This window comes from Elgaria multicarinata, chromosome 7, assembly GCF_023053635.1.
Source record: "Elgaria multicarinata webbii isolate HBS135686 ecotype San Diego chromosome 7, rElgMul1.1.pri, whole genome shotgun sequence".
Lineage (NCBI taxonomy): Eukaryota > Metazoa > Chordata > Lepidosauria > Squamata > Anguidae > Elgaria > Elgaria multicarinata.
The window spans coordinates 12301750-12324101 of NC_086177.1; the positions used below are offsets into that span (position 1 = coordinate 12301750).

The 22352-nt window shown below is 42.8% G+C and overlaps 2 protein-coding genes across 2 annotated transcripts in view; one reads left to right on the forward strand and one right to left on the reverse strand.

The window, feature by feature from the left end:
- The window catches only part of TERT (telomerase reverse transcriptase), a 40505-nt gene extending 24684 nt beyond the window's left edge, over positions 1-15821 (forward strand). Inside the window, exons 12-16 of the mRNA XM_063130002.1 lie at positions 3893-4019; positions 4303-4364; positions 7027-7151; positions 9438-9575; positions 15430-15821. Coding sequence (XP_062986072.1) covers positions 3893-4019; positions 4303-4364; positions 7027-7151; positions 9438-9575; positions 15430-15533 — 556 coding nt within the window. The 3' untranslated portion in view covers positions 15534-15821. The remainder of the gene's footprint in view (positions 1-3892; positions 4020-4302; positions 4365-7026; positions 7152-9437; positions 9576-15429) is intronic.
- A 2360-nt stretch (positions 15822-18181) lies between these two features.
- Positions 18182-22352, reverse strand: part of LOC134401254 (sodium-dependent neutral amino acid transporter B(0)AT3-like) — a 31863-nt gene continuing 27692 nt past the window's right edge. Inside the window, exons 11-12 of the mRNA XM_063130003.1 lie at positions 20650-20806; positions 18182-18364 (exon numbers count right to left, since the gene is read on the reverse strand). Of these exons, the coding sequence (XP_062986073.1) occupies positions 18182-18364; positions 20650-20806 (340 nt within the window). The remainder of the gene's footprint in view (positions 18365-20649; positions 20807-22352) is intronic.

Here is a 22352-nt window from a genome sequence, read left to right on the forward strand (position 1 = left end):
TTTTCTCTTACTATTTCTTTCCTGGTCCTTCACAGCTGTGTGCAAATTAGCCCACATGCAACCCAGTCTTGTCAATTTCCTTGTTTATTTATTTATTTTATTTATTTATCATACTTATACCCCGCTCCTCAGCCAAAAAAGGCTCTCAGAGCGGCTTACACTTAGGAAAAAAGACAGTCCCTGCCCTCAGGCTTACAATCTAATAAAGACATGACACACAAGGAAAAGGAGTCAAGGAGGGAGGGAGGGAGGAGAGAGAAAGAGAGAGAGACAGAGAGAGAGAGAGAGAGAGTCCAGCAGGAGCAGGCCCCGATGTTACTTCTGCCTGCTCCTGTCCCCTCGGTCCTTCTTCTTCCCCACAGGGCCAAGATGGCAGTTTGCCCTGTGGGGGGGGGGGGGGGAAGAGTCCAGCAGGAGCAGGCCCCGATGTTCGATGTTACTTCTGCCTGCTCCTGTCCCCTCGGTCCTTCTTCTTCCCCACAGGGCCAAGATGGCAGTTTGCCCTGTGTGTGGGGGGGAAGAGTCCAGCAGGAGCAGGCCCCGATGTTCGATGTTACTTCTGCCTGCTCCTGTCCCCTCGGTCCTTCTTCTTCCCCACAGGGCCAAGATGGCAGTTTGCCCTGTGGGGGGGGGAAGAGTCCAGCAGGAGCAGGCCCCGATGTTACTTCTGCCTGCTCCTGTCCCCTCGGTCCTTCTTCTTCCCCACAGGGCCAAGATGGCAGTTTGCCCTGTGGGGGGGGGGAAGAGTCCAGCAGGAGCAGGCCCTGATGTTCGATGTTACTTCTGCCTGCTCCTGTCCCCTCGGTCCTTCTTCTTCCCCACAGGGCCAAGATGGCAGTTTGCCCTGTGTGTGGGGGGGGAAGAGTCCAGCAGGAGCAGGCCCCGATGTTCGATGTTACTTCTGCCTGCTCCTGTCCCCTCGGTCCTTCTTCTTCCCCACAGGGCCAAGATGGCAGTTTGCCCTGTGGGGGGGGGGAAGAGTCCAGCAGGAGCAGGCCCCGATGTTACTTCTGCCTGCTCCTGTCCCCTCGGTCCTTCTTCTTCCCCACAGGGCCAAGATGGCAGTTTGCCCTGTGGGGGGGGGGGAAGAGTCCAGCAGGAGCAGGCCCCGATGTTCGATGTTACTTCTGCCTGCTCCTGTCCCCTCGGTCCTTCTTCTTCCCCACAGGGCCAAGATGGCAGTTTGCCCTGTGTGTGGGGGGGAAGAGTCCAGCAGGAGCAGGCCCCGATGTTCGATGTTACTTCTGCCTGCTCCTGTCCCCTCGGTCCTTCTTCTTCCCCACAGGGCCAAGATGGCAGTTTGCCCTGTGGGGGGGGGGGAAGAGTCCAGCAGGAGCAGGCCCCGATGTTACTTCTGCCTGCTCCTGTCCCCTCGGTCCTTCTTCTTCCCCACAGGGCCAAGATGGCAGTTTGCCCTGTGGGGGGGGGGGAAGAGTCCAGCAGGAGCAGGCCCCGATGTTCGATGTTACTTCTGCCTGCTCCTGTCCCCTCGGTCCTTCTTCTTCCCCACAGGGCCAAGATGGCAGTTTGCCCTGTGTGTGGGAGGGAAGAGTCCCGCAGGAGCAGGCCCCGATGTTACTTCTGCCTGCTCCTGTCCCCTCGGTCCTTCTTCTTCCCCACAGGGCCAAGATGGCAGTTTGCCCTGTGGGGGGGGGGGAAGAGTTTGTTACCTCCTCCACTTTGCCACTCCCTTTGACAGCAGAAACATGCAAGGCAATTGACCAGGCAAGAGATACATATTGGACAGTCATAAGTGTGTACTTGCACACTTATGAAAGACTGACATTAATAACATTTTTTAGGGGGGGAAATACCCCCATTTGGGCATGTTTAAGGCATCAAAAAATAATTTAAAATGTCGGAATGAAAATGGGTAGTGATCGGAGCAGAATGGGGACGAGACGTGTTCTGCCACAAATGCCCCTGGGATATGTGCCAGAACCGGCTGGAGGGCTGAAGGGCAAGAGGGGGGAGTACAAGCCACAGCAACCCCAATCGTCCGTTGGGTGCCCCATGGGTTATTCTGCGAACAGCAACCACTGTGGCTTATTTGCAGGATGCCGTAGCGTGACATGCGAACCCACCCTTTCACTCACTCACTCAATCACTGGTGGGTTCTTTTTGGATTGGCGAGTTACAAGTTGTGTATATCTGTTGATGGGGCGTGTGTGTAGGCTTCTGCGATGAATAAAACTGGGACCAATTTACAGGACCATCATGTGGCGCAGAGCGGTAAAGCAGCAGTTTCTGCAGCTGAAACTCTCCCCACGGCCTGAGTTCGATCCCAGTGGAAGCTGGTTTCAGGCAGCTGGCTCGGGTCGACTCAGCCTTCCATCCTCCCAAGGTCGGTAAAATGAAGTACCCAGTTAGCTGGGGGAAAGGTAATAATGGCCGGGGAAGGCAATGGCAAACCACCCCGCTATAAGGCCTGCCAAGAAAACGTCAGCAAAAGCTAGCGTCACTCCAAGAGTCAGTAATGACTCAGTGCTTGTACGAGAGGTTCCTTTCCTTTTTTAGCAAGTTTACAGCTTTTTTATTTTTCAGCCTTGGTTGCACCATGTGCTGGCTGTCTAAATTGTTCTGTGTGGAGAGGTATGCCTGTTTGGCTGGCTACGCACTCATTCTGTGTCAGGGTGATAAACATCATGAGCAACTGAGGTAGCCTCTTTCCTTTGCGGCCAAATGCTTGTCCAAGGCTTCAGATGTGCTCCAACGGCTGCATTTGCTTTTGTTCCAAACAGTCTTATGTCTAAAGAGCGATTTTGTATGCCAAAGCTCTGTAAACGTTTGTATAAAAGCCAGTGTATATGCAGGAGCCCTGCAAAGCTTTTAGTTTTGTTTAAGGGTTTAAAATGTTTAATTGCAGATTTCTTATTGTTTTGTTGTGAAATGATGTGCACAGCCTCTCTGGAACCTGAAGAATTATTATTATTATTATTATTATTATTATTATTATTATTATTATTATTATTTAATTTATTTATATAGCACCATCAATGTACATGGTGCTGTACAGAGTAAAACAATAAAATAGCAAAACCCTGCCGCATAGGCTTACATTCTAAAAGAATCATAATAAAACAATAAGAAGGGGAAGAGAATGCACCAAACAGGCAGTATAGAAGTAAGATCAAAATCAAGTTTTAAAAGCTTTAGAAAAAAGAAAAGTTTTTAGCTGAGCTTTAAAAACTGCGATTGAGCTTGTAGTTTGCAAATGTTCTGGAAGAGCTTTCCAGGCTCTTCCAGAAGGGTGTTATATAAATGTTTTAAGCAAAATAAATAAATTTTCCCATGAAGCCCCTTCATTGTTGACAGTGCACAGTCTGAGATGGAAGGAATAAATTCTCCAGCCAATCTGTGGGCCTGGTAATTTCGGATGTGTGGCTGGCAAGTGTGCATTGTTTGTGGTTAAACTTTAACCTGTCCTTTTTGTTCTAGCCATTGTGACACCGCTGTTGATTTATGTAGCTTTTACTAAAAGTAGAATAAACTGTGTCGATTAGTGCTTCTGCAAATGTATTTTTATGAAGTAAGTAATTTTAATGTTTTTATTCCACCCAGCATCAGTATTTTCAATGAAGCAACATGCTGTAATGTATTTAGTAGCAATGAACTGGACCGCCATCTGTGTCAAGGACTTTTTAAAATTGCCATTTTAAATGTTTTAATATTGGAATATGTTTAATATACTTTTAACTTTTGTTTATCTCTATAGGTTTTTAATGTATAGGTTTTAAATTTTGTGATGCCGCCTTGAGGCCCAGCATTGGGCAAAAGGCGGGATATAAATAAATATAATAATAATCTAACTAAACCAGATCATTGATTTGATCAAAGGTTTGCTTAAATCTGCTTATTCTATTCCTTTCCTCCCGGCTACCACCCATTGCAGTTATGCCTGTACATCTATCAGGTCAAGCCTCTCTTTCAACTTTAGCAGCAAAGCCGGCGTGAGCATGAGAAATAAACTGCTTTCAGTCCTGCAGCTGAAATGCCACAGTTTATTTGTAGATTTACAGGTAAGAAAGCACGAAACCTAACTGTGATGCCTAGATGAAGCCCTTCAGGCAGAACGATTCTAAATGTGCAGTCCGGTCTAAGCATTTAATGCCATCTGGCAACGCTGTTGCAGGAGCCCATATGCGATTCCATTTCCTTTGTATCTCTGCATAAATTTGTTACCCCCAAACTATTTTTTGTTCTGATTTTTTAACCGAAATATTTACTTTACGTGGGAGAAACTTTCAAAACAGTGTAACTTTTTCATTTTATTTTTTCCCTATCCTCCCACTCTAAATTTAGATCAACAGCCTTAGGACAGTCTGTATTAACGTGTACAAGATACTTCTGCTGCAGGCTTACAGGTACGTGTGAGAACTTCCAAAGTTTCAGTACCATGAAATGCCACTAGAAGGTGATGTGGGTTAGGGAAAGGCAAAGTTGCACCTTCTGGTGTTGTGTGTTGCCTGTAGTGTTTTAAACATATCTAGAACTTTTGACCCCTGTGTTGATGCTTCTTCCATGCCTTGTAGGTGTGTCAACATCATCCTCACAATTGCCTTCCCATTTTTGAATCTAGGAAGTGTGTGGACAATCTTGCTTAAAGAACCCTTTCTAGACACTCCCTCATAATGCTTTTTATTTAGTGCTATACTGTCAGCACTGCTGAAAGTTCCTTGAGCTTCGTTGTTGTTTTTAAAACACCATTTGCCTTAGCCCTTGTGCTCTCTCAAGAATCACAGTGCAGTAGTAGTAGTAATTTATTCATGCTTAGGCCATAGGCCATTCGCATACAAAATAGATACACTATGAAGAAACAACAATATAAAAATACTACATATAATCACAAACAGATCATACATAATAAAAGAATAAAATTCAATACAATTAAAAGCATAATTTGAATATAAAATTTGTAGTTTAAGAGCATCTCCAGCACAGTCAACTGCAATCTCAGTAATAAATCTTGCCCGAATTTTCATTGCTGCCAGGGCAAAAAGAGATACTTTGTGCGTTACTCTAGAGTCAGTGTCAGACAGGAGATAGAAAATCTTTTCTGAAGTGGTATTGAAGTGTAGTTGATACAGAATAGATTCCAAAATTTTAGTTCTTGGTTCAGAGTATAAAGAACAGAAGAGCCAATAATGAGGCAGATCCTCAATTTCTGGGGCCCCACAGATACACAGACCAAAGGGGTGCACTGATATCTGCCATCCGTCACAGCTGTAGGCATAGTTTAGAATCACAGTGTGCCCACAGTACTGAGGATGTAGGGCTTTGGGGAGCAGTTCTTGGTAACTGCCCCATAGGTTTGTCTGTTCCACAGGGGAAACGTACATGGTGCTGTTTCTACAAGAGTTGTGCTTCCTTTGGATTCACATATTGAATCCCAAGTGGGATATGCTGGAAATATGCTGGAACATAACTGGAAATATGCTGGAACATAACTCCTATCATCCCCAGCCAGGCTAGCTAAGAATGATGGGGTTTGCAGTCCAACACATCTAAAGGTCATCAGATTGGGGAAGGCTGTTTTAATAGCCCTCTTGGAGTCATTGGCTGTACACCCACTATGTTGCTTCTTCCCCACTTGTCTGATTCCTTCAGTCTCTTAAGCAGTACAGCCCCCACCGCCTCTTCCAGAGTTTTATCCTGGTCCTTTATCTACTCCATTCTTCCTTATGGATGCTCCCAGTAAGGACCCACGTTTTTGTCTACAGGCTGATTGCTAATAAGATTTGCCCCATTACCCCACTTCACCACCACCCCAGACACCCAGAGTGGAAAAATGCTGCTTGTCTGGCACCCTCCTCATAGGTTACTGTTTTGGCACTTCTTCCAAATATTCTAGAGGGCAGCACAAGGAGAAGCTTCGCTGAGGAATCTGCCAATGCAAAAACAAGCCCTTCTAAAGAAAAGGAACTGGGTAGAAAATGAGTTTGGCCCAATAACTTTGGGGGAACTTTTGGTTCCATGCAGCCTGGTCAAAGGCTGTAGGAGGAAAATCAAGGGGAATGCCTAAAAACATTGCCCACGGCCAACAAGTACCAATCATGATGGCCAAGCGCAGAGTTAATTCAGAGGGCCTTGTCACAATTTTGTACCCCCGAGTCCTACTCCAAATTGACCCAAGCATTCCTTGTGGTGCCCTCCTGACCAGCATTATGGAGCGAAACAGGAATGAACAAAATCTGGGTCTTAAAATGTGTATCTGCTTTCGGAGTTTTCTCTGGGTCCGTACTTCACCAGGGATGGATCTGCAACGTTCCCCAGATGCTGAAAATTAGGTCTTGATCTTCAGCACCAGTTAAGTTCATCTCAATTGAAACAAAACCTGTGTATGTGTAACTGCACTTGCTTCTTTCCCTGGTGCCTCTCCCTCTTCTGTCTCCCCTGTTGTCAAAAATTAGATGGTAAGCATGTAACTCATTAACCAGTTTTTTCCTCCGGAACATTGTGTTTGGATACAATCTGCCAGGACTTCGACCTGTGTCCTTTCAGCCTTGCCTTTAACGCATTAGAAGTCCCATCTTCACTTTCTTAAGTACTGATAATCTTTTAATGACTTTACAAGTGAACATAAACCTTTTCTCCTGCAAGGGCTTGTATTTCTCCTCTCCCCACCACCACCTCCCCCCGCCGCTTCCTGCAAACATTTGCTTATCATAAAGAACTTACACTTTGGTCAAGGCCAAATGGGAATGGCTTAGGGTATCACTGGAAACCATCCGAGTTGGCTCTTCTAATCTCTGTGGGGTCATATCACTCTTCTGTGCAACAGCTGTGGAGGAAAATAAAAGAGATCCCAAACAGCGGATCATCTCTTGGAAAGCCCCAGGAATGGTTTGGAAGAGTGAAACAAAGCGTTACTATGGCCAAAGCCGCCCTTTCTCAGACAGTTGCCTGGTTTGACCCTCTTGCAGGGCCTACCAAATACTGAATTAATTGGAATTTACTTCCTAATAGAGGGCTGAAATTCTACGCACACTTAAATGAATGTTAAACACTCCCTTCTTTAAATCCTAGGTTTCATGCATGTGTTCTTCAGCTGCCCTTCAACCAACAGATTAAAAATAATCCCGATTTCTTTCTGAGAGTAATTTCTGATATGACCTCATGCTGCTTCTCTGTTTTGAAAGCCAAAAATGCAGGTAGGTGAAGGAAATGTCTTAAAAATACAGTCCAAAATCCTTGGTGTGAATAGCTGGAGTGGTTTTTTGTGACTTGCTTTTCATGCTTAGGGCCAAACTAGAAATAATGTTAAATGCAGCACTGAAAATGGCACCTCCCTTCCTCTCTCTCTCTCTTTTACTACAAATGGGGTGTGGGGGGGGTGTGTATTGGAGACACAATCACAATGTGGCATGCAGGGAGGCACAGTTTATCTCTGCAGCAGCCCCAGTGAAAATCATCCTTCCCAACAAGCTCCTGTTTGGTTTCAGAGGCAAGTTCTCATTGGCTACAGGGATGTGGCGATTTTTGTCATGTCCGGCCACTGAGGATAAAGGATTAAACGCACTACATACCGCAATCTCTATCTATCCCGGCTGCCTCCCACTGAGTGAAATGAGATGCAATTTCCTGTGTTGCATTTAGTGTCACATCTAGTTTGGTCCTGAGAGTGCTTTTCTTCAAAACATTCTTTGGTACGTGAATTCACTGCAGCCAGCATGTCTGTTCAAAAAGCAAATTCTAGAAGAAATATGTGTAATGGGTACATAAATAGGAGATACTTTCAGATGTTTGCATGACAGCCAGAAACCTAATGGCACACTTCTCTCCAGCTATGTGGGGATGGACCCAGAGTAGTATTTTGTAGATTCCAGGTCATACTGGAGGAAGGGACAGGGAGGCAATTCCTCCTTCCCCCTGTGACTTCTGAAAAGCTGCTCTGGAAGGCTGAGGGAAACTGGTGAAATTCCTTCTTCATCACCATAGTTAAAGCTGCAGGAGCTATACTGGAGTGACCAGATTTAAAAGAGGGCAGGGCACCTGCAGCTTTTAACTGTTGTGTTGAAGAGGGAATTTCACCAGGTTCCCCATATATACAAAGGACACCTGCTGAAATTCCCTTTCCAATACAACTGTTAAAGATACAGGAGCCCTGTCCTCCTTTTCATAGGGTCACCCGAGTGTTTTGTAACAATTGGGAGCCTGGGCCTTCGAGGGAGAGTGCTGCAGGTCCTTCCCTGTCTCAGGGAGGGGACTCTGACCCTGAGACAGAGCCTCAGCAACCCCCTGATCCATGGGAGCATCGTGGACCGGTAGACCTCTTGTAAGAAGGAGGGCTTGCTTACAAAACAAGGTCTCCTCAGGAGAAAGTGACTCCTCTGGCGGATGTCCCCAGATGCTTTCGTTTGTTTGTTTTGGCTAGAGATAATGCTGGTCTTGGTTCCTCAAAGGCCAGCCTGCAAAGCTTTGTTTAGATTGGGAGTACTTTTGATAACAAGAATTCATTGTCATTTGTTTGAGAGTTAAAACATTTTGTAGTTTTTTTAAAAAATGTTGTTAACCGCCCTATGCTGAAACAACAACAACAAAAAAGTAGAGGGGGGGGAAGTAGGGTGACCATTTGAAAAGGAAGACAGGGCTCCTGTATCTTTAAGAAGGAAGGAAAGGAACCTCTCGTGCAAGCACTGAGTCATTACTGACTCTTGGAGGGACGCCAGCTTTCGCTGACGTTTTCTTGGCAGGCCTTATAGTGGGGTGGTTTGCCGTTGCCTTCCCCGGCCATTATTACCTTTCCCCCAGCTAACTGGGTACTCATTTTACTGACCTCGGGAAGATGGAAGGCTGAGTCGACCTGAGCCGGCTGCCTGAGAACCAGCTTCCGCTGGGATCGAACTCAGGCCGTGGGGAGTTTCAGCTGCAGAAACTGCTGCTTTACCATTCTGCGCCACACAAGGCTCTCCTGTATCTTTAACAGTTGCATTGAAAAGGGAATTTCAGCAGGTGTCATTTGTATATATGGAGAACCTGGTGAAATTCCCTCTTCATCACAACAGTTAAAGCTGCAGGAGCTATACTAGAGTGACCAGATTTAAAAGAGGGCAGGGCACCTGCAGCTTTAACTGTTGTGATGAAGAGGAAATTTCACCAGGTTCTCCATATATACAAATGACACCTGCTGAAATTCCCTTTTCAATACAGCTGTTAAAGATACAGGAGCCCTGTCCTCCTTTTCATAGGGTCACCCTACTTTAATCCTATGGAGTCTTTTGTGCAATTGACCAATGAAAGGAGATGTGTGTTTTTTCTTTTTTAAAGGGAGATGTTGGGGGATTGAATCCTTACTCATGCAAAGCATGTGCTCTACCACCAAAGTGTGCCCCCCTTCAAATTCAAGCTATTTAGGAGGGGAAATAGCTAAAAAAAAAAAAGTTTGGGCCATCCTTCTTAAATAAAGAAATCCAAGTAACACTTTGTTTTGCTCCTAGGCATTTATTCGTCTCCTGCTGGCCATGCAGCTCCACTTACCTATGAAGCAGCACAATGGCTTTCCTATCATGCCTTCATTATTAAACTGGGAAATCACAGAGTTATTTACAAGTGTCTTCTGGTGCCCCTCAAAAGATGTAAGTACTTCTCCACTTTGATGCTCTCCATATACTGTGTTTCTCTCCATGAGAGAATTTCCACCTAAGCCCTTTTTGGGCATTGCTCCATATGCCTTCCACGTGGTGTGGGGGGGTGGGGGGGTGTAGAATGGGGACATGCATGTTGGTCCCATCCCTTCCATTGCATTCCCAATGAGCTGGCTTGCAACTCTCCATGCATTTGCAGTGGCAAGGCTTTTGCAGTTTTATTTATTTATTATTTATTTACAATAGTTATATACCACTCCCCATTGAAAATTTCGGAGTGGTGTACAACAGTGGTTCCCAATTGGGGGTCCGCGGACCCCAGGGGATCCATGTAACCGACCTAGGAGGTCCGTTGCACCATTCACATATTTACCATTCATTTCTGGAGTCCACTGATGACGAATTCCTACCAGAAGTAAAATATAACATCCCGAGCACCTGCGTGATTTAGCGACTAGCTTCAAAGATTACTTCCCTGCACCTAATCCTGAAAACTCATGGATAAGGAATCCTTTTGAATGTACAACTAACAACTCTATCTGCGGAAGAGCAAGGTGCACTTGTTGACGTGACTTGTGATGGTTCATTGAAATCATTTTTCAAAGAATATAGACTGGACCAATTCTGGGTGAAGGTTTCTCCTGAGTATAAGAAGTTAGGTGAAAAAGCTTTGAAACATCTAGTTCTCTTTTGTTCCACATATCTTTGTGAACAAACACTTTCGACATTTTGTTATATGAATAACAAGCATAGAAATCGTCTCAATGTTGATCCAGATTTGAGATTAAAAGTAGGAAATATTGAACCGGATGTGGAAGGGATTGTTCGAGACAAAAAGAAGCATGATTTCTCCCATCACATTTAGGTTTAGTAGCTGCTAGACAAGTCATAATTTGTTCAATTGTAAACTAGACGTTAGTAAAATTAAATTCGTCTTTATATTCCTTACTAAACCATTGTCATTTTTGCGTGGTAATATCACAAATTTTATGGTCTGTTCTTTAGTATACCTAAAATCCTTTGCTTATTAGGGGCTACCCCTTATTTTCTCCAAAACATTGCTTCACACAGGTAACTACCATAGAGATAACAATTTTTTTCAAAAGTAGGGGGTCCATGGCTTGGCATTTGAAAAACAAGTGGTCCGCAGTACTTATCTAACTGGGAACCACTGGTGTACAAGATAAAATAAAATAAAAACAGAGTCAAACACTTTAAAATAGATTTTAAAAGAATTAAAATGTACAGTAAACCATGGCTGGTCATTAAGGAAAGGCTTCCTGGAATAATGACGTTATCAGGAGACACCGAAAGGAAGACAAAGTTGGCACCTGCCTGACCTCCAGAGGCAGGGAATTCCGTAGGAGGGGGCCCACCACTCTTGTAGGCATGGCTTAGAACTTTAGGGGACACACAAGAGATGCCCAAACAGGGCTATAGTGGGGTTCCAGTCCAGTTCTGACTGCAGTCAGCTAGTTGCGTGTAAAAAGTAGTAGCCCCAAATGGGTGTGCATATCTTGGTGTGCACCAATAAACATCTCCGACCACCTACACAGGGCTTGAGTAAGCCTTGCACTGTTCACCAGCGACTGCTATGTGTGCAGAAGACTGCTTCTATTCCCAGTCACCTTTGTGCATTGGAGCCCTGTGCTAAACCTTTCATTAAAAAAATCAGCTGAGCAATGTAAAACCATGCTGTTCATTACTCTGATGTTATTTTCCAATTAAAGAGGCACACGTATTCTTAAAGTGGATTTCTATTTTTAGTTACTATGATAACTGGAGGATTATTGCTCTGTGCCGTGGCACCTAAGCCATGGGGTTCCACAGGGCTCTATTTTATCCCCTATGCTGTTTAACATATACATGAAGCCATGTCCGGAGATGTGGACTGAGGTGTCACCAATATGCGGATGATACCCACCTCTACCTTTCCTTTTCATCAAACCCAGGTGAGGCAGTGGCTGTTCTGAACCAGTGCCTGGGCACGGTAATGGACTGGATGAGGGCCAACAAACTGAGACTTAATCCAGACAAGACGGAGGTACTGTTAGTGTGTGGTTCATCTGTCCGGCGAGGTGATGTTTGCCCTGTCCTGGACGGGATTGCACTCTCCCTAAGGGATCGGGTCCGTGGTTTGGGGGTGCTCTTGGATCCAGAACTGTCACTTGAGGCACAGGTGAACTCAGTGGCAAAGAGCACCTTTTATCAGCTTAGGTTGATATACCAACTACGCCCTTATCTGGACAGATATAGCCTAGCTACAGTTATCCATGCTCTGATAACCTCTCGTTTGGATTACTGCAATGCGTTATACGTGGGGCTGCCTTTGAAAATGGTCCGGAAGCTTCAGCTGGTACAGAACAGGGCAGCCCGCCTACTAACAGAGACTAGCCAGCGAGACCACATCACGCCAGTCCTTCTACAACTTCATTGGCTGACGGTCCTGGTCCGGGCCCGATTCAGAGTGCTGGTATTAACATTCAAAGCCCTAAACGGTTTGGGGCCAGGTTATTTGAAGGAACGCCTCCTCCCATATGTACCTGCCCTTAAGATCATCCACAGGGGTCCTTCTCTGTGAGCCCCTGCCAAAGGAAGTGAGGCAGGTGGCTACTAGGAGGAGGGCTTTCTCCACTGTGGCAGCCCAGTTGTGGAACAAGCTCCTCAGAGAGGTTCGCTTGGCACCTACATTGCTTTCTTTCCATCGCCAGTTGAAGACCTTTCTATTATTATTATTATTATTATTATTATTATTATTATTATTATATTATTATTTAGTCTTCAGGATACAAATCTGTCAGCTTATTGATATACTCCTCCAACTTTAACCAATCTTCTTTAACCAATTGCTTTTCCCTATGTGGTGGCATATATACATTAATTAGTAGTAAATTAAATGAATTACACTTTAGAATCAACGCAGTGGCCAAATAAGTCAGGGGCTCCAATCTAGATAGGGAGGCCCTGATGCTTGTAGCTATTAGAATACCCAGTCCTCCTTTGGGCCGCCCACCTTTGTTACTAGGAGTTGCATCTAAAGAGTAGGAGGCAAAGCCATTTATGGATAGATCCTCCCTGGCCCATGTCTCTTGAAAAAGTAAAATCTCATGCTTTTTTATGAATTCCATAAAGGGGGGATCTACCACTTTACTTAGCCAACCTGCAATATTCCAGGAAAGAAGACTTATTTGTGATATGTTACAGTGGCACTTTTTTTGTCAAACTGATGCAGACCCCCCCTTGCGGGAAGCTCTGAGTTGTTACAGTCACTCTGGGACAAGTAGATGAAGTTACTCCCCCTATAAGTGACTGATGCTCCTTTGCAATTTCCTCAGCCCCTGATGACGGCCTCGAGTCCTCCTCCAGCTCTTCAATCAATTCCACCTGTGTCATGATCTTGCTAACATTAGTTTTCACTGGTCCCATCACCTTTATGAGGGGGTATACAGGTTCAGCAGGCCTTTCTGGAGATCCTAGTTCCTCTTCTTCCAAATATCGCATATCAGCCCATATTGGAAATTTTAGTCTGCTGGCACCTGCAGCGATCTCTTTGGCCACTGGGTCACGTTGCACAAGTTTATTATCCTGTCAAGTAAATTCTGCTATACCCAGACCTCTCCGTGAGCCTTTATCCCCTCCATTGAAGCCATTTCCAACTCCCCTCCCACTGGTTTGATCGTTTTTCTGGTGGATTAGGGCACAGTCCTCTACTAACCCGGGTGCTTCTCTCTTAGCCAACGGGCTTGCACATTCTGCTTGCCTGATTATCAAATGTTCTCTCAAAGACGTCAGACGCCTCAGGATATCTTTCTGTGCTTCTAGGTCCAACGCACAGAAAGAGTCCAAAAGGGCTATCTCCTCATTAGTATAGGGTTCATCATCCTTATAGCATCTGTGCCACTGATCCCACGCTGTTTTTTAATCAGCTTGGCCTTTAAGAGTAGGAGCCCTTTCGTGGACCATGTGAATGGGAATTCCACAGGCCGCCACTGGATCTGTGGAGTTATTCAAGTTTATTGAGTTGTTGGTCTGCTTCTTTCCACAGTGCTCTGGGTGTTTTATATTATATCCTCTTGAGTCCATGAGAGGGACCATCTACCCTTAATGCTATCCCTAAACCTGAGAAACCTTAATGTGCACACTGATCACAGTTTTCCAATGATTGCAGAGGCAGAAATGAGATCCTCACGGATTAGGTGGTCTGCCAAACTAGACAAAGCAACATCTGAGGTGTTATACTCGGATTGCATTCTCCACCTTAGAGATATTCTACTAAATGCAGTATCCCCCGAAAAAGCAGTATCATTATACCAAATATTGATCTCCTCCCTTCAAAATTGCTTGAAGCATAAAAAGGGTAAACAACAACTCTCCTTGTCCAATAAATCTAAAAGGTGGTTTGACCAAGACTGCATTGCTTTAAAACACCTCTTAGTTAAAAAAATACAGGCAGTACAGGGAACAGAATCTTCCAGTACTTCCTAAGGAATGGTTTGAGCACAAAAGGAGATATAAAGCTCTGATTCAAGAGAAAAAGAAGCAAGCCCAAAAGGAAGCATGGCAGTGCTTTATTATTATTATTATTATTATTATTATTATTATTATTATTATTATTATTATTTTCCTCAGTATTTTAACCACCTAATTTAACTTAAATTTAAACTTTTCTGTTTTAATCTCATATTTTAACCTATATTAATTTTTGGTTGTTTTTATGCTCTTCATGGTTTTTAATTTTTGTGAACCGCCCAGAGAGCTTCGGCTATTGGGCGGTATAAAAATGTAATAAATAAATAAATAAATAAATAACTTGGTAAGAAAAAATAATTGCTATTTAAATATCTAAGAGTGCTTTTGAGGAATTGGGGTATTATTCTTTCGGTGGTGGTGTGCTAGTACAAGTGTAAGCTTCTGACTCGGCTGAACTATTTATAGATACCATTATGGTGCATTAAGGATATACAGATTTTTATGATGTCAAGTTAGTATTGCCTAGGTCTTCATAATCTAATTGGGGAATCTTATCTGTACAGTGACTGGCATCATTCTTGCAATAAAAGCTAATCTGTTACACGTATTTAAGATATGGATTTTATAGAGAACATTAAACAAAGTAGCCTTGTTGCAGATTTCAGCCATATAATTCAGTGTCTTTGATTAGAGGATGAGTGAGCTGACAGCCACTCCCCAGATTCATTCAAAAATCCCCCAAAGACAGAAATAAACTGGTTTATTTTTCATCAGGATGACATCATATGTGGAGGGAAGGTTAACTTTTTCCTCCACTGCCATAGTCCATATGGAAATCCCCACCCTGTAGGCAGCCAGAAAACAAGCTCCCAAAGGTGCCTGCCGGAACTAATTCCTCTTGATTTCTGTTAGGACTGCAGCAGCAGCAGGAAAGGAGTTTAAGCAATTTAAAAATAGCATACCACTTGAATGGTGCATTTAGCATCATGTCTCACTTAGTCCCAAGAAGAGTCTTTGCAAGTATAGAGAAGGTAGAACATTCCCAGTACATTTGGCTTAGTTTTTGTTTTAAACCAACACCTGACTTAAAGCCAAAAAAGGCATTACTTTAAACCCATATCTAGCTGCAGCATCTTTTTCTTTTTTTTTTATTCTAGAGTAGGCACAGGGGCCCCAGTCCAGATCTTCAAAAGCCCCCCAGCCCCACATACAATGGGATCTGGATTGGGACCCTGTGCCTCCTCTAGAGTAAAAATGAGAACAAGATATACTGCTAGATACAGATTTAAAGTAATGTCTGTTTGGGCCCTTTGTGGTCTGGTATAGTTACTTACTTGCCTGAACAGTGATTGATTAATGGGCACGATCTTTGTAGGCAAAACGAGATTGCTTCGACGAATTCCAGAAGCTACCATGAAGCTCCTGAAGGAAGTGACGGAGCCATCTCTATATGAAGACTTCAAAGCCGTCTTGGATTAATGGTTTATATATAACCACATTCTTCTCCACACATATGTTCTCTCAAGACTTTTGTCTACAGAATAGCTGAGAATATAATCAGCTCTTTGTAAGTCCCGTTACAGATATATTGTGAAATATTTTTCCTAATTTTGGGGAAAAGAAATTTCTTAATGAGTGTTGTTGGCATGTATCAAAGTAGGAAAACTGTAGTAGTTTGGTGCCTGCTGGACAGCCTTCTGCCTTGGAAAATAATTATGCTTTCATGGATGGATGATGAGTAGAAAGCCAGCTTTGAAAATATTTCCTTAGGACGTAAGCAAATTAAATTATTGGGTCTTCTCCATATTTTTGTTTAATAAATATTGTATCTAACCTGAATTTCTTGTGTTTTATAGTTTCTCTTAAACCTTGCTGGAAAATCCCAACATTTTCAAACGCATTTAATTATTTACATGTTTTGTTGGATACGATTATTATATTGCACAAGGTTTATTATCAAGGACAGTAATTCACAATGGATATTCCTTTGTCAAAATAGCCAGGGGCTGTTTTGCTTACTCTCAAATGGCAGACATTTATATGTGAGAGTGTCAGATGAGACCGAGATTAGAATATGCACTCAAGCATAAGGATTTGAGATATTGTAGTTTTATTGCAGACATTAAACTTACACAGAAATTGCTACGCCTTTCCCAGTGCTTTGGTGGCATAATAGAGTGGTCATTTGCCATGCTAATTGGGAAAGAAGCTGAACAACACTGTCAAGGTTACTGTAGCATTCTACATAATGACTTGTCTACTTATAGGCCGGAGTAATCCATATGTATGGTGAATGACATGATTGTGGTTCAGACTGCTATATATAAATGAAGTTCTTTTCCTCTCCATGCTAGTGTACAATCGTGTCTACAAATAAAATTTGTTTTACTGGTTATGAGGGAAATCTCCAGTTTAGCAGAAATGGGTTGTGCATAAACTAGAATTCAGAAAACAAGTCCCATTGATTTGAATAAGATTTAGCTGGGGCTTGCTGGATAATGTCCAGTTTATTTTATTTATTATTTATTTATTTGTTACATTTATATACCACCCCATAGCCGAAGCTCTCTGGGCGGTTTACAACAGTTAAAAATAGTAAACATTAAAAAGTATACAAGATTTTAAAAACCGTCAGAAACCTAAAGATAATCTGCTAGCCAAACAGTGTTTTCATATGAATGTTTCTGTTCATGGATGATCATTGGAAAGTAAGTTGTTGTTATTGATTAAGGTTTCCAAAACATTTTTACAATGTTTTGGAGTTGTATGGGTGGAATGAGGTGGGAATCATATTCAACACTTTGCTTCTCATTTATTTATTTATTTATTTATTGCATTTCTGTACTGCCCAGTAGCCAAAACTCTCTCATGAAATATGGCATATGTCAACTCCACAAGTGTTTGAGCTCAAGAAAATCCAGTCCATTATTTTAGCTTATATGCTGGTGTGGTTTTATTGGTTTACTTGTTAGCTGGCCTGCCTGAATACAAAAGGGCAGGATATAACGTTTTCTAATAAATAATACAATAACACATTGGCCTAAATTCCAACAGGAGTAGAAATCATTTGGGTACCTGCAGTCTCTGCTATGTCTCAGTTGTACTTCAGCCCAATCAAAGTTTAGGAAAATAAATTCCATCTGGTGAAACATGCAGGGATAGGCAAATAGAAGATCTGGATCCTGGCAAATTGGAAAGGATTCCCTACTCCCAGTCATTTAACCACAGCAACAAGAAAATGACACTCCCTCCGTCCCCCTCCAACCCAAATTATACTGCTGGAATATAGAAAAGTCCAGGTAACCACAAGTGGATTTTAGTGTGGAACAACGTTCAGTTCTGGTAGTAAAAATAAATAATTTTATTTTCAGTGTATGTCCTTTGTACCAGGCTTTGGCTGGTAGATCTCAGGGTTCTGGTTGATCCCACAAGCTAGCCTGCCCCTGATGTAAGACTGAGTTATGAATCAGAAGACCTCTTTTCTGAATCTCATCACTTCCATGAACTAGGTAGGTGGCCTTAGGGAAGCCACTTTCAATCTCGGCAACACACCTGACTCTCTTTACAGAGCTGATAATTATGGCCATTCCATTAGGCTGCAGCACAAGGTGAGAAGGGAAGCAGAGTTATTACTTTGGCTCTACTGGGAGACTAGCTATCTTAGGCATCCTTATTCCTTCAACTGTCACCTATAATTAGCCATTCCATCAGGCTACCTAAACTATTTCCACCCCAGCTGGTCATTATAAGAACTATTACATTTAAGAATGGGGGGGGGGGAGTTTTATTTTTTTCCTCATCCCTCCCCTCCTCTCGTCCTTGTATCATGTCTTTCACATTGTAAGCCTGGGATGTACTTTTCCATTGTTGTTGATCTGAAGCTGATTTGGGAGACTTCTTTGACTGAAGAGTGGGGTTAAAATGCTTTAAGTAAATATGTGGAGCCCTTCAAACATTCTAGAGTTCTATATCAAGGCATATTTATTTGGAATATGTGCATACTACTTGCAATATGACATTATCACACACACAAAATTGCATCTTAGCTCTCATTAGGTTACCATAAAATTGGGAATACTTTAAAAAAAATGGCAAGGGCAGGAGAGTTGCAGTGTAATGAAATAAGATCATTTGGTCACAAAGTTGCTAGAAGGATGTAGCACTTGCTTCTCCTTCTTTTTCAGCACAACTTTCCCAAAACGGTAAATGGCTCCAAATGGGATGAATAGACATGGTACGGTTGCCAGCATGACACAGATGAACACAACCCACTTAGGATAAATTTTCAGCTCTTTTGCCGGAAAATCTTCCTATAGGAAAAACGACATGAAAACCACATTAAAGTTAGTGCTACAAAAGGAGAGGTAAGCAAAGGCTGACAATGTTCCAAAAGTAAAAGTAAAAAGAGCTCTGCAAAGGGAGTATTAGTCCAAACCTGCTCTTCTGCTGTGCAAAATGGTTTTCTTCTCTAGGTTTTCGTGTAGGCTGACCCTTGACAGTGTGTAGTATGAACCAGAGGGCCTTGGGTATCTCTTGGAAAGTGTCATGGTATGCACACCTGCCTTAGAGCACACATGATGCCCTACTGTGGTAGATGTGGCATTACACCCCACAAGTCAGTTCCCAAATGTATGCCTGGAGTTTGTAAGTCTGTGGTTTTTAGAATGGTGGGCAGTTAGAATGTCTGAGGAGGGGGGAGGAGGATATATAAGGAATGACTGAGGGGATTGGAGGAGACTTTTTAGGTACTCTTAGAGGCGTTAGGGCTCTGTGTGTGTTAGCTCTTGGGTGTTTAGAGTACTTGGGTCGGGAGAATTTGAGGCTCAGTGTAGAGAGTGGTGTCTTTTGAGAGTGGGGTGTGGAGATAGACAGTTTGTATATAATAACCAATACTGATAATAAAGTTCAAGAGTGATTGTGTGAGAGAAAGGATAGCATGTATGTGAATGGGTGAAAGGATTGGATGAAAGGTTTCAAAAAGGTTTTTAAATGCTTTATTTTGAAACAAAGCTTGTGAACTTTTAAAATAAATTTTTATCATTTTCTTTTAACTACCACAAAAATCCCACGGGTCTGTTTGGCATATATTATCTGAAGATTATACATTTAGCACCCACTCTGACAATAATTCACCTCAGCACATATAACTCACAGTGTATTATTTTATATATTGAAATCCTTCTCCATTTAAACCCCTTTCTCCACATAGTTTGGAGAAAGGCGGTGTTTGTCCCTCGCCTCAGGCATATCAAGCAGTGGCGCTTGGCTTGAGCAGGGAGTAGCCGCAGCCAGGCCTGGTGTTCAGAGCCTGTGTCGTGGGAGTGGACACATGCACAAGTTAGCTGCCTCGCCACATGTACAGCAGGTATGTACAACTAGTGCCCTACCGGATGAATGCACACATCCAACCAATGCAGGGTGGCTGGCCATCACTTGGCCTGGTGTAGAGGTTATTTATTTATTTATTTATTTATTTATTACAGTTCTATACTGTCCAATAGCCGGAGCTCTCTGGGCGGTTCACAAAAATTAAAAACATTCAAAGTATAAAACCATAATATAAAATACAATATGAAAGCTCAACCAGATAAAAACAGCAGCAATGCAAAATTACAAATTTAAAACACCAAGTTAAAATTTATTTATGGACTGTTAAAATGCTGGGAGAATAAAAAGGTCTTCACCTGGCATCTAAAAGCATATAATGTAGGTGCCAAGCGAACCTCCTTAGGGAGCTCATTCCACAGCCAGGGTGCCACAGCAGAGAAGGCCCTCCTCCTGGTAGCCACCTGCCTCACTTCCTTTGGCAGGGGCTCGCGGAGAAGGACCCCTGAGGATGACCTTAGGGTCCGGGCAGGTACATATGGGAGGAAGCGTTCCGTCAGATAGCCTGGCCCCAAGCCGTTTAGGGCTTTAAATGTTAATACCAGCACTTTGAATCGGGCCCAGACCTGGACTGGCAGCCAATGAAGCTGGAAAAGGACTGGCGTAATGTGGTCTCATCGGCCATCCCTGTTAGTAAAATGTTATTTTTACTTTAAATGTTATTTAAAATCAATATAGCCAGAGCAGCTTACCGTAAAATAATAAATGCACTATTTAAAACCATGCCAGCATTTTAGGTTATAATGTAATCACTGAAATTATCCTTGTGACTTTGGCATGTATGTCACCATTGTGATAGCAAAGGGTGGGTGCTGCAGACAAATGGAGCACCCCTAGAGTGACCCACTGACTGATTCCTTGGTTGAGAAAGGATTGTACCTCAAATATTTTGAATATTTTAAATAATGTGTGTTGCTATATGTGAGCAATTCTGTATTTTGCAATGGTCTTTGTGCTACAAACAAATAAACTATTCATTCAAAGAATCATAACAACACTGCAGCAAAATAAAAGCTGCCGTTTGGTGCATGTGTGAGCCAGCTGTTAATGAATTGCCTTTCCACCCTAATAAACCATTTCCTTTATTCTGGGCTGGCCCAGGGATTCTATTTTTAAGCACTGCCTCTTTATGATTTAGGAGTTCACGATTGCAAGATACGTAACACTAGGCAAAGACTAGGAATCTGTTACTTGTATAGCGGTAACCTACATAGTTAGGGTTCCATGCATTGTAGCTTGGGGGCTTCTGAACAGCTAAGCAGGCCAAAAATACTGTGAACATTAATACAGGACTGATGAATTGCCATGATGCCTTCCAGTACAAATTTGGTTGCCGTCCCGTCATCCATGCCACATCATCACAGAACCTGTCAGCCAAGATGGTTATAGTTATTAAGAAATATATGGACAATGGATCTCGACACATGCACAGCATCTTATCAGATATCAATCTAATTAAATTTCATTTCTGTATATTCTCTGTGCTAGTTTATACATGTAAGTTCATCACTTGATGACTGCAACTTCAAGTGATGACTTGCACAAAGGACTAGACTTCGTCATCCTTAAAACAGGCCTACTGAAATCAATGGGACATGTTAGTCATGACTATCTTAAGTCCATTGATTTCAGTGGTGCTACTCTAAACATGACTAAGGCTGGATCCAATACAATAACACCACAGATAGAACATTCCTATCTTATAGTACACTCAGATGCAAGCCATCAAACTTTGAGTTGTTAAGTGGTGTATGTGGAAACTGGTGCTCTGTTCCACTTGTTACCAGTTATGACATGGTGCACTTATCCAAATAACGAGAATGTTTGTTGCTTGGAGCACTTTTCACAGAACACCATCTGTCCTCTTCATTCACATTCTGTCAACTCATCCATAGAGTTGGTTCTCTTGATCCAAAGAAGAATGATCACCGTTATTAAAGTCTTGCAGAAACTTTGCCTCCACGTTCAGGCTTAGTCCTCACTGAGGTAATAAACTATGGCCCTGGGATGTACCATTTTAGACTGCAGGTAGAGATTCACACATTTATTTATTTATTTGTTACATCTGCGTATATACCACCCCATAGCCAAAGCTCTCTGGGTGGTTTACAAAAGTTAAAAACAGTAAACATTAAAAGTAAAAACATAAAAACAGTATAAAAACAACAGTATCCATTTAAAAACAACAGTTCTGGGGATCCGTTAAAAAACAAACTTAGCGTTGTTAAATGGTGTTAAATGCCTGGGAGAAGAGTCTTAACCTGGCATCTAAAAGATAACAGTGTTGGCGCCAGGTGAGCCTCATCGGGGAGATCATTCCACAGTCGGGGGGCCACCACCGAAAAGGCCCTCTCCCTTGTTGCCATCCTCCGAGCTTCCCTCGGAGTAGGCACTCGGAGGAGGACCTTAGATGTTGAGTGCAGTGTACGGGTAGGTTCATGTCGGGAGAGGCGTTCCATCAGGTATTGCGGTCCCAAGCCATATAGAGCTTTATAGGTTAAAACCAGCACCTTGAATTGGGCTCGGAAACGTATAGGCAGCCAATACAAGCAGGCCAGAATTGGTGTTGTATGTTCGAACCTCCTTGTTCCAGTTATCAATCTGGCCCCGCTGCATTTTGCACAAGCTGCAAAATATTTGAATATTCTTTCATATTAAATATTCCATCCACATAGAAAACAAGCATGCAATGGGATAGGTAGGACAAGAACCCTTCTACATGGCAGGATCTACATTACTACTTTAAAACGGTTTATAATGGTGTTGTTGGGGCCCAGGACACACTCCATATACAGTTTTCAAAGCATTTTCAAAGTGTCATATCCTGCTTGGTGTAGATCTGGCCCATGTCATATATGAGGAGGGTTATTTGGGTGGTATTTCAATATGGATCAACTTCCAATCATGAGTCAT